The sequence below is a fragment of the Podarcis raffonei genome, chromosome Z (assembly GCF_027172205.1).
Source record: "Podarcis raffonei isolate rPodRaf1 chromosome Z, rPodRaf1.pri, whole genome shotgun sequence".
NCBI classification, from domain to species: domain Eukaryota; kingdom Metazoa; phylum Chordata; class Lepidosauria; order Squamata; family Lacertidae; genus Podarcis; species Podarcis raffonei.
In genome coordinates, this window is record NC_070621.1 from 23196773 (window position 1) to 23208986 (window position 12214).

General features: G+C 41.4%; 1 protein-coding gene across 4 annotated transcripts in view; it reads left to right on the forward strand.

The window, feature by feature from the left end:
- Positions 1 to 12214, forward strand: part of LOC128406157 (actin-binding protein WASF3-like) — a 72524-nt gene that overhangs the window by 23127 nt on the left and 37183 nt on the right. For 3 of the 4 annotated variants that reach the window (XM_053373191.1, XM_053373189.1, XM_053373188.1), the window contains exon 2: positions 10117 to 10276. In XM_053373191.1, the coding sequence (XP_053229166.1) occupies positions 10144 to 10276 (133 nt within the window). In that variant the 5' untranslated portion in view covers positions 10117 to 10143. Of the gene's footprint in view, positions 1 to 10116; positions 10277 to 12214 lie in introns of those variants that run through there. The other variant, XM_053373190.1, reaches the window with a different exon arrangement.

Consider the following 12214-nt stretch of genomic DNA (forward strand, 5'->3'; position numbering starts at 1 on the left):
GTAGAGTGACTGGATTGACAATTAATAAAACCAAATCAGAATTGTTGTGTTTGAATGTGCCAATTGATTTACAAGATGAACTAAGAGAGAAGGTAGGTTTTAAGATCTGCCCACAATAAATCAAATATCTTGGAATTAATATAACAAAAATCTGGAAGAAACTTTATAAAGCTAATTTTCTGACATTAATAAGAAATATTAAGACAGATTTCAAAAACTGGTCCAGGCTGACATTATCATGGATGGGAAGAGTGTTGTTGGTGAAAATGACGGTTCTACCAAAGTTTTTGTTTTTGTTTCAAACTATACCCATTTGTATTTCGATTGAGATATTGTAAAAATGGCAAAAGATAGTAAACTTTGTACACCAGGGTAAAAGACCCAGATTATGATTAGCTGTGATTTACCAGCAGTCTCAGAGGATGTGTGTGTGTGTTGCTTTACTTTATTTACAAAAATATTGCAATGCTACTCATATTCAAAACATTTTGGAATAATGTGTTGACACAAATAATAAAACATGGCTGCAAATTGTTTTTGAAAGAGTTATATAGAGCACCAAGTTTACAATTTTTAATACATAAGAAAAACAGTTTTGATCCCATAGTAAATCCATTTGCACAGGCAGATCTGAAAGAATGGAACATGTAGGCATCTAAATTAGCTCCTTCAATCTCGCCATTGTTACCTTTTGTACTGCATCTACTTTTTATATGACAGGAAAATAGCATGTTATTCAGAAATGGAGAGAGAAAGATCTTTATAGGCCAACTGATTTATTTGAAAATGGTTCAACTATATCACCTGAACAAATAATGAGACAATTTGGAGTGCAGAGTATAAATTGGCTTTATGCTAATCAAGTAGTGTATTTTATATCAAATTCTGAAGTTAAAACGCAAGCCACATGACCTTTAACATCATTTGAAAATTTGATTTTACATGCAAATGAATATACATTTTTTTAAAAAAATCCATACTCTATTAAATATTAAATGAGTTAACAATTGGAGGATGTAATTCTGTAAAACAGCAATGGGAATCTGATTTAGAGATAGAGATTGCCGAGGTAGATTGGAATAATTTGTGGGCTAAAAAAACACTAATATCAGTATCAACTCATATATGAGAAAATACATTTAAATTATTACACCAATGGCATTTGACACCATTACACTATAGCTATATTAATAAAACAATCTCACCACTGTGCTGAAGAGGGTGCAATAGTAGAGGTACAATATATCACATGTGGTGGACGTATGAGCATATAAAACCCTTCTGGCAGAGGGTATTTACTTACATTACTTACATTTACTAACAGGTCAAATGTACCTCAAGTTTGGGATTGTTAACCATTTTTAAAGAAGGGCATTTTTTACCTTTCTTATAAAGAACTAATTGCTTTTCTTTTAGTAGCAGCATGCCTGGCATAGAATTGGAAAAGATTGGATGGAAGATCTGTGTATTGCTTGCTGGAAACAGAATGCATGGTTTATTGCTGTATCAGAAAAATTAACAAAGAGATGACAAGCATTGAATAACACAAATGATGTAGAAGGTTGTGTGGAAATATGGCATCCTTTTATAAAGTAATTTACTGATAACTGTGTGGAATAACAACCACTGAAACCACAGACTAGACTTTGGCAAACTTAAATACAGTGGTACCTTGGGTTAAGAACTTAATTCGTTCCAGAGGTCCGTTCTTAACCTGAAACGGTTCTTAACCTGAGGTGCGCTTTCGCTAATGGGGATTCCTGTTGCTGCTGTGCCGCTGGCGCGCAATTTCCGTTCTTATCCTGGGGCAAAGTTCTTAACCTGGAGCAACCACTTCCTGGTTAGCAGAGTTTGTAACCTGAAGTATCTGTAACCCGAAGCGTCTGTAACCCGAGGTACCACTGTAGATTGATTTGTCCTGGAGAGGGGAGTGGGGTAAGCTGGAATTTTGTTTTGTTTATTTTTCTTTTTGTAATGGTTGTTATATAATGGATATATAAAGGTAAATGTGGCTGGCGCTGTGGTCTAAACCACTGAGCCTCTTAGGCTTGCCAATTGGAAGGTCGGCAGTTCGACGGGGCGAGCCATTTAGTCTTGCTGGCCACATGACCCGGAAAGCTGTCTTTGGACAAACACTGGCTACCTTGGCCTGAAGCAAGATGAGTGCTGCAACCCCATAGTCATCTTTGACTGGACTTAGCCATCCAGGGGTCCTTTACCTTACCTTTTTTTAATAATGGATACACAAACAAACAAACAAACAATAAACCTATGATTGAGGTTAGGCTGAGAGACTGTGTTCATCATTGTTGCTGCATCCCTTGCAGCATCCTCGTGGCTCGGTGCCCAGTGCAAGCAAACCGGTGACACTCCCCAAAGTAGACCTCTGCGGGGAGAATGACATGGAGAATGGTGTAAACTCTGGTTAATCTGCAGTTTGGAACAAGATAGAAGAGACTCTGCCTGGTGTGCAAATATCTTTTGTTTCAATAACGCAGCCTTCACCAACCTGGTGCCTGCCAGATATTTTACCCTACAACTTTCATAATCCCTCACCACTGGCTGTGCTGGTTGGGATTGATGGGAGTTGTAGTCCAGAGCATCTGGAAGCCACCATGCTGATGAAGGCAGCAGTAAAGTGTATTGGGAACAAGAGCCAGGAGCTGTTCTCCCTTGAAAGAATATGAAAGTCAGCAGTTACTCTGACTCTGTTCCTACTGCTAACCATTACTCACAGGTCCTTGGTAAAGCAGAGAGTAGAAGAAAATTGGTAATCCTTCTCTTGTTAAAAGATTTATCAGTGATTCAATTGTTAAAATATTTAGTGGTTTTAGGTGATGCATAGGCTAATGGAGCCTTAATAATCACAATTTGTCCTAGCTGTAGAGTCATGTTCATTTAATCCTGTTATACTGGCTCTTTGCTCCTTCACTGTTTCTCTATCATCCCAAAGTCTAAAGAATATTCTCTGCATGAAGAGAGCTGCAAAAATGAAAGAAAGAAAGAAAGAAGAGAGGGGGGGGTTAGGTTTACCGCTGTATACAGTTGTATGTACAGGAATGCTTATTTAATTTATTTCATAAAATTGATACTTCACTTGATTGTAAAAAAAAACAAACCACCCTCAAAGCAGTTAACAAAAAAGATGCAACAAAAAATATCAATAAGAAAAATTAACAATAATTTAAGACTTTCAAAAAGTTAAATGTAACAATAGATTATATAACATAAAAACTTGCATCAACTTTCTAAACAGCTAGGTAGGCTTGTCGAAACAAGAATGTCTTAGGCAGGTACCTAAAAGAGTACAGTGAAGGTGCCTTGCCAGTTGTCAGTAGGCAGGAAGTTCCAAAGTGTAGGTACTGCAACACTAAAAGAGCATTTTCTTACAAATGTGGAACAGGTATTATGTGGCACCCATAACAGTGCCAGTGCCAGCAATCAAAGCAGTTGAGTGGGCATATATAGGGTCAGGCAATCTCAAAGCTAAACTGACCCCAAGATGTTAAGGACTTTATATACTAATAGCTTTTGATAATATGTCTTTGAAGCATCCTCTAGGGAAATTTTGTTGGTTTTGCTAGGTATGGGCTACTTTCCCCCCCTAGAATGTACATGTGATGATTCTTAAAATAATACTAATATTTGGCTTCTGGTTCCACTCTGCCTTAATGGAGGTATTCCCCACGACAGTGGAAGATCGTTGGTGAAGGAAAAACAAGGATGATTGAGGGTAATTATCCTTCCAAGTTCCCCCCAGGGACAGGGAGAACAGGCTTCACTTGCAGTTCATCTTGGTACCTGGCTCTCGCTCCTACATGGAATGTGGGGGGCAGGGAGGTGCTGAGTGCAAAAGCACTTTGCATGCTAAAAACCCTCCAACACCGCCATTAAGAAGCAGAGGTTCTCCTGGTAAATAGAGTTTAATTGGACTAAAGTACAGGCGCATGCTAGAAAAGATGAGATAACAAACTGTGGAACAAAACCAACTGCAAAGACTTTAGGGTTTGAACTTAAGACTTCATTCGGTGCAAAAGATGGAGGGCGGAGCCTACAGTTTCTTTATTTAAAGTTTTATTCTCTACACTTATGATTCGGCAACCCTCCTCTGAATGTTCAAATTATATTTGTACAAGCAAGGATGGAAGAAATTGGATTATAAATATGGAATATAGCATCAAACAGAACTATGTGTGTAAAAAGGGGGAAAGGGGAGGGTAGCTCTATTTTGCAAAAGGTATACAATTGAAACTTAGAGCTAACTTTTCCCTATCTTTTATTATTTATGGAGTGAACTGAATAATGCTAAGAGGATTTAATTTAATTGGAAGTATAATTGCTCGTATATCTTCAGTTGGAAGGAAGAATGAAAGGAGTCTGTGAACTGCCAAGGAACTGAGAAGGTTCTTTATTAAGTCATCTGCAGTTCAACAGACCGCTCCTCTTCCCAGACTGAGAGGGGAAATGGTGAAAATAGGTTATTTATTGGAACAGAGTGACTTTTGCAGCTGTTGTTAAAGTTGCAAAACAACAAAGTGGGACAGAGCGATGGAGAAATTTCTAGAACAACAATGGGATAGCTCTTCCCAAGGCATGATGGATGACATCAACAACCAGGAGAAAGAAAGACATAACATCTTACAAGGACAGGAAGAAACACCACGGACAGAATAATTGCCACTCACAGGAAGAACAAGGATATAGTTTGAGTTCCTCACTTGTAGTTTTGTAAATCATTAAAGTGTCAACACAAATAGAAGTTATTAATATTGCAGTTGTTGTATAAGGGATTATTATTATGCCTGGAATGTAATGGAAATTAATAAGATTTTGGAACGCAGAAATAAAGCAAATAATCAAGCCATCAAATCGAGCACGCGGGAGCCACTTTATATAAATTATATAATTCGTTATTTGAATGATTGGTATTGATAATTGTATTATAAATTGGTCCTGTTATAATGAGGCTATTATTGGATTGTAATTGAAAATAATAAAAATTATTGTTACAAAATAATAATATTTTTTTAAAAAAAGTTTTAAAAATACATTGACAAAACTTCACAATGTAGGATGTATAAGAAATATATGCACTATTCTGTTTTTAAAATTTTATCATAACAAAAAATAAAATAAATATCAATTTACATTAAAAGAAAGTTCAAATGATGGGAAGATAGACTGGACTAGAATTGCAAAACTATGTGAAATTTCCCCAACCCAGTTCTAAATTGCCCTAATTTATAATGGGAGGCCCCACCATATATTTTTGGCAAAGCTGTTAAATTATGAGCAAGTGGATGAATGGGACCTGGTTAGCTCTGCCTTCAGCCGTGATGATCTTTCAATATTATTGCTTGAGATGGTTAATGGGGAGGTGGCGCACTGAATAGGAACTGCTGCAACAACTCCATTCTCCCCCAGTGGCCTTGTCCCAAGGCACTTGTACTATTTCTTCCAAGTTCACTGGGTATTGGATGAAGACCCAGTGCTGCCTTTTCCTCTTGGCCATCGTTTTGCTAAACCAAATTCCTTCCTTGCATTCATTCTTTTCTAGACCAGTGTTTGCAAGTTCATTTCATAACAGAATGCTGGCATTTAATTGGCAGGTGGAGTCAGTAGCTCTTCTGTTCCAGTTCCCTTAATCATGCCACTAATTCAAGTAGCTTGTGAAATGCTTTCTCAGGCTCTCCCTTACCCTCCCTATCCTTTCCATACTATCTGAGCAGCATCCCATCAGAAATTCAAAATAAATGGGTGCAGGAATGGCCAGGTCATGGAAATAGGCTTGATAAGAGATGTAGAAAAGTTTGTCCTCCAGTAATTAGACATGTTTGATCTCTAATAAGAAAGCTTAGGTATGATTTGGTATATAGCCCCTGATCACTCAGTTGCCGTCATCTTCAAGTAGAATGATGAAAGACGCCTCCCTGAAACTCTGGAGAGCCACTGCTAATCAGTGTAGGCCAGAGTTTTCCAAACTGTGTGTTGTGACATGTTAGTGCAGAGGTCCTCAACCTTTTTGAGTCCACAGCTCCTTTGACCAACTGCATTCTTTCTGCAGCACCCCTGTGGGGCTCCCTTGCCTGCAGAGCTGGCAGCCCCTCACCCCTTTTCAAACACCCTCCCTTGTGGAGTGTTCCCTAATCTTCCTCTCCTCTCCTTGGGAGTCATCTGGGCAGCTGCAGCTGCTGCCCCTGATCTCTGAGCTGCCTCCCTTGCCCCAAAGAGAAGTGCCTCCTCACACTGCCCCAGGGGGACCTGGGATTCACCATTTGCCTGGGGAGCTTGTAGCCAGGGCTGCTGCAACAAACAGCTGTGCAAGCCTTTCGGAGACAGAGATGCAATAGGGCATCACAGGAGGGAGGGAAGGAAAGAGGGACAGAGGCCAGTGTTGCCCATGGCACCCTTGACCATCATTCAAGGTACCCCAGGGTGCCACAGCATACTGGTTGAAAACCACTGTGTTAGTGTGTCAGCTGCAGCATGTAGGTGTGTCTCACGAACACTCCCCACAATCCTCCTGGAGCTGGAGAGGGGTTAGTTTAACCTCCGGTTTGCTAGTAAAACTGAATTACTGCGTCATGAAATGATGCATGTATAAAAAGTATGTCACCAACTTGAAAAGTTTGGAAAGTGCTGGTGTAGGCAGTACTGAGCCGGAAGGACCACTGGTCTAACATAGAACAAGACAACTTTTTAAGTTCCTGACAAATGATTGTGCCATAGCTCCCTAGTCAAGCATTTACTTTGCATGTAGAAGGTCTCAGGCTCAATAGCCGGTGGCATCTCCAGGTAGGCCTGGAATACCACTTACCTTAAGCAGAGGGTGGCTTTGCAGGATAGGGCCTGCCCACCACCATAGCAGCCGCAGAAACGGGAGATTTCCTGTTGGATGGAGACGTTCCTGGCCTTACTCTGATGGCCTTACTCTGAGCATGTGGAGCTATTGTCAGCCAGTGTATAGAATACTGAGCTAGATGGACTAGTGCTCTGACTTGGAAGCTAAGGCAGCTTCCAACTTTCCTTTTTATTTTTTGGGGGGAAAGGGAAATACAGATTTAGATAGATATTGGGGGAGAGAACACACATTTTAATAGGTATTGTAGATGTGGGATGTCAGCCTGCATGATGTCCTGAGTCACTTCCAATTACTGGGGTCATGTATCCCGTGGGGTTTAGAATTTAAAAGAGGGGGGTTGCTGGACTACTCAGTTTTCTTTGTACAGTGGTACCTCGGGTTAAGAACTTACCGTATTTTTCGCTCTATAACACGCACCCGGCCATAACACGCACATAGTTTTTAGAGGAGGAAAACAAGAAAAAAAATATTCTAAACAAAACAATGGATGTATGATTTTTGTGGTTCATGCTGTGGCCACAGACATGTGATCTGACGGTGAGTTTGGGGTAGCCCAATGCAAAAATCCTGAGGATCCATGTGGATCCATGCTTTGTAAGCATGTTTTTGCACCTCTGCAGGGGCTCTTCTCCCGCTTTGCTGTTTCAAAGCGAGCCACGGAGGAGGGAAGGAAGGGGAACCATGGATCCTCTGCTCACGACTGCAGCAGATACCCCGTCATCTGTAGGCATTCGCTCCATAACATGCACAGACATTTCCCCTTACTTTCTAGGAGGAAAAAAGTGAGTGTTATGGTGCAAAAAATACAGTAATTCGTTCCGGAGGTCCATTCTTAACCTGAAACTGTTCTTAACCTGAGGTGCCACTTTAGCTAATGGGGCCTCCCACTGCCGCTGCGCCACCACCATGCGATTTCTGTTCTCATCCTGAAGCAAAGTTCTTAACCCGAGGTACTATTTCTGGGTTAGCGGAGTCTGTAACCTGAAGCATCTGTAACCCAAGGTACCACTGTAAGGCAGTGGCCTTTGCAGGCCACTTAAGGGTCCTCATCAGCATCTCAAAATGATGGGCTAGGTTGCAAGAGCTACAACTGGATGATGGTGCCCTCCAGGCTAACAGGTGGACTTTTCCTCCACCCCACCCACCTAGCTGCTAGGTAGGAGAGCAATAGCCAAAGTAGTGCGAGTGAGCTCAGCTGATAGCAGGCTGGAAACACAGGGACCTGCTTGCTCTGTGCTGGACCCAAAGCTTTAACTAACAGAGAAGCAGGATCTGTTAGGGTGTTAATTCTGTGAGCCCCTCCATTCTATGCTCAGGTTGTATATAGGTGTAAAAAACAACCCCATATATCCTAAAGACAACACAGTCTCTGCTGACCTTCATTGCAAGGAAACAGAATCTGGGTAAGTGTCTGGAACCCCTAAGTGTAGTGTTTAACAGTATTTTGAGGGGTTTTTTGTTTTGTTTTTGTTTTAAAGATTAATAGAGAAATGGAACGGAATTGTGGGTAAAAAAAATAAAGGCAGGGGGAAGCCTGGGAAATAAGTTCATTAAAACTTGTTTAACACAAGGGTCCCTAGTGTCTTGTTGAGCCCATCAGGAAATTAAATGTCACTTTATTCTTCAGCAGTTCCTCAGATTCCTTGCCAATGTGTGTAATGATGATAGCAGCTAATGCAGTGCATTCATTGCCCACAGGCTATTGCAGAATTGACAGTGCAATTTATATGCCACTCATCATCCGTTTAAGCAGCTGGGTTCTTGTTTAGTGATGGACAATAGTTCACTTCAAAATGAGCAGAAAAGTGGCAAAGATTTTGGGATTCAGCACACATTCCGGATGAAGGAATGCACACCAAATGTACTAAACAGATCCTTTAGAAGCACAATTCACAAAATGAAAAGTGTGCATCAATTCCTTTGTACCTAGGGAAAGCCACAATGAGCATATCAAGGCAAATCCAGCAAAATGCAGCTGTGTCCACTCAAAGCACATACTAAATTCTTGTTGTGAGTCCAGTCTAATAGGGGTGGTGTGTGCTAAAAATAAAACAGAACTCTGAATCCAGGCACTCTTGAGTTGTCAGCCAAGAAAAATTAAATTCTGCCACCTCAATAAATGTGTGCCATGGCAACTGTGAAGAGCTCATGTCATTCACCTTTCCCCATAACTCTGTATGTTCTGAATATCCCAGATGGTTCTGTTAGGTGAGTTATACCCACCTGCTTTGTAAATTCATAACATATATTCATTCTTTTGTGTGTACACGCAGAATGTGCTGTTTATGCTCAGTTTACTTCTTCCTCAGTAATACAGTGGTACCTCAGGTTACAGACACTTCAGGTTACAGACGCTTCAGGTTACAGACTCCGCTAACCCAGAAATAGTACCTCGGGTTAAGAACTTTACCTCAGGAAGAGAACAGAAATCGCACGGCCACAGCGCAGCAGCAGCGGGAGGCCCCATTAGCTAAAGTGGTACCTCAGGTTAAGAACAGACCTCTGGAACGAATTAAGTTCTTAACTAGAGGTACCACTGTATAAGTATTTCTTCTGTGGCGAAGCAGAAACAGGCCTAGGAGGTAAGCAGAAGTGGATTCCTGCGTACAAAGCGTTGAGAAAACTTTGTAGCAGCTTTTTTGGAATATCATCCAGGCATCTCCCCCCCCCAAAAAAACCCCCCCACACACCCTCATAGTGTTTGTGGCTAAATAAATGTTGTCACAGAGAGTGGAATGCTGATGCTAGTGCTTTTGGGGGTATGGTTTTCATTTGTTATTATGCTATATACTTTTTGTTTTTATATTATAAACCACCCTGTAATCTTTGGATAAAGGGTGGTGTAGAAATTTAATAAATAATATAGATAAAATAAAAAGAATCCCTCTTTGTTTATATATTTTGTTCTGCAAATTTTACTGTGGGTTGTTGCTGCTTTATCATTGGAGAGGGGCAAGTTGCTATTTAGGGCCCCCAAGAGTGAAAACTTTATTCAGTCATGGAATCATAGAATTTGGTGTAAGGCAACTTCCTGGGCTTCTCTGTTCTTGTCCCTTCTTTGCCTTGCCTTGGCTTTCTTTCCTTCTGTTCTCCTCAACACCAGTTTCAGAATGTCACCTCCTCTGGGAGAGACCGTGGTGGTGTTTTTTTCATTTTGTTTATGAAAACTTTGTGAAGTGTAATGTCCATTGACACAAAAATTCTTACAAGAAAACTGAATCGGTCTCTGTAATCTCTTCTACCCTTTATCCAAGGCGAAGCCCTGCCGATTCCCTTCCAAGATGCCGTTGGTGAAGAGAAACATAGAACCTCGTCACCTCTGCCGCGGAGCCCTTCCAGATGGGGTTACCAGTGAGCTGGAATGTGTGACCAACAGCACTTTAGCCGCCATCATTAAGCAGCTGGGGAGCCTCAGTAAGTTTATGATGAGTTTTGCATCTTAGAGAAGTTTGAGTGCTGTTCAGCTGGTAGAAAAGGGCTTGCATGGGGTTTAAACAGAGTAAGGGAACTCTAGATTCCCAGACTATCCCTGTATCTTTAACCTCTATGCTGGCTTCTCTCTATCCTTTGAGGTTTAGACTGATATGTCTTAGGTTGCATTCTGTTTACAACTTCCTCCTCCTCAGCACACTTACTCTGGATCTCGAGGCACGAGGTCATCTTGGATCTACCTCCTGAGAACTAAGGGGCAAGCATGACTTCTTTGTTTCTCCAACTAGTCAGTTAGGTCTACATAACTCTTTCCTATAAAAATTGTGCTTCCTTTAATAAGCATAAGCTTCCTTATCTTATACAAAGTGTCATTCTGAATACCTTTTAACTAATGGTGTGCTCCAAGCAGGCATTATTTTAACTAAAAACATGTGTGTCCTGTACCAGGCCTGAGGCTGCAGCCAGATATGAGTGTTTCAAAGTTCTGAAAGCAATAAGAGGGAGCAGTCATTGTCTGCACTGTAGGGATTGGCAAATGATAGATCGGGATCTGCTGGGAGATTCTCTGGATGATTTGCAGTAGATTGTCAAGGATTTCTGACTCTCAGTTGTTTAATAACAAAATGACTCCCTTCCTCCCCTAAATTAAATTGCTGAAATGAAAGAAGTTTGAGGTATCATGAGTGGTGTTTTACATGGAAGGACTGTGAGTCTCATTTTGTTCTGATACTCATTACAAATGCTGGTGTGAGAATCCTTTAATTTTGAGTCTTTTGCACCACTCTGGTTAGTGGATCTTGGGGTTCTGCAACAACCCCAAGTGGGACAGAACAGTGGGACAGAACTAAAACATGCATATTTCTTTAACTTGGGAATGAGAAAATTGCAGCCCTCTAGATGTTGTTGGACTCCAGTCCCATCAGCCCCAGCCAGCATTTCCACTGATCAGGGATCATGGGAGTTTTTCCATTTTAAAAATCTGATGATGTGTCCGCATGACAAACTTATATTGGGTTTATGCCAGCTGAACAGTCATCACCCTGGAGAGATGCTGCCAGTCAGTGTCAACAATACCAAGCTAGGTTCAGTGGTGCTGAATAGAACCATCTCTGTGGCAGCATCCTGTTTCTGGAATGATAGTATAGTAGGGGTGGAGAATCTTGTTTGGCCCTCCAGATGTATCTTACTGGCCCCTGGGACTCTACCCAGGCCATGTATATTTATGAGGCTGCACCTCTCACCAGTTCTGTTTTTTTTTGTGTCTTCTTGAACTGTGATAATGCTTCTTGCTTGTCTGGATGGAGGGTGTGTGTGTGTGCATGTGTGTGCATGCATGCATAGAAGTATCTGACAATGTAGCCTCTCACCTGTTTCTCTGCCCACTTTTGCCTCTGTGACCCTCAGAAGCTTGCCTATAGGGGAATGTGGTCAATGGAATGAAAAAAGTTTATTCGTTTTATTGCCTGCTTAAGCCTGACGGAATAGAAGAGCTTTCAGCAGGCATTTAAAGGTTGGCACAGGAGGCGCCTGCTGAATCTCCAGTGGCTGAGTATTCGACAGGACTGGGCCAATGACACTCAAGGCTCAGTTTCTTGCTGTTGTCAGAAGAGACTCACCAACCTGGGGAATGACCAAGGACACTCCTGAAGATGATCTCAGTGACAGAGCTGGGGCAAAAAGGGTTCAGGTGCTCCCTGAGGTACCCAGGAGTCAGGACCCAAGTTGTTCTGGGCTTTGTCAGTTAATGCAAGGACCATGAACTTGGCTCAGTAGTAGATGGGCAGCCAGTGTAGATGTTTTAACAATGGAATCACATGTTCTCACCCCTGCCTGACAGGCGCCAGCACTGTTATAATTTCAGTGCCAAATAATCTACCTGCCAAATGATCAGTGCCAAATGATCTATCTGACCCCTCTCCT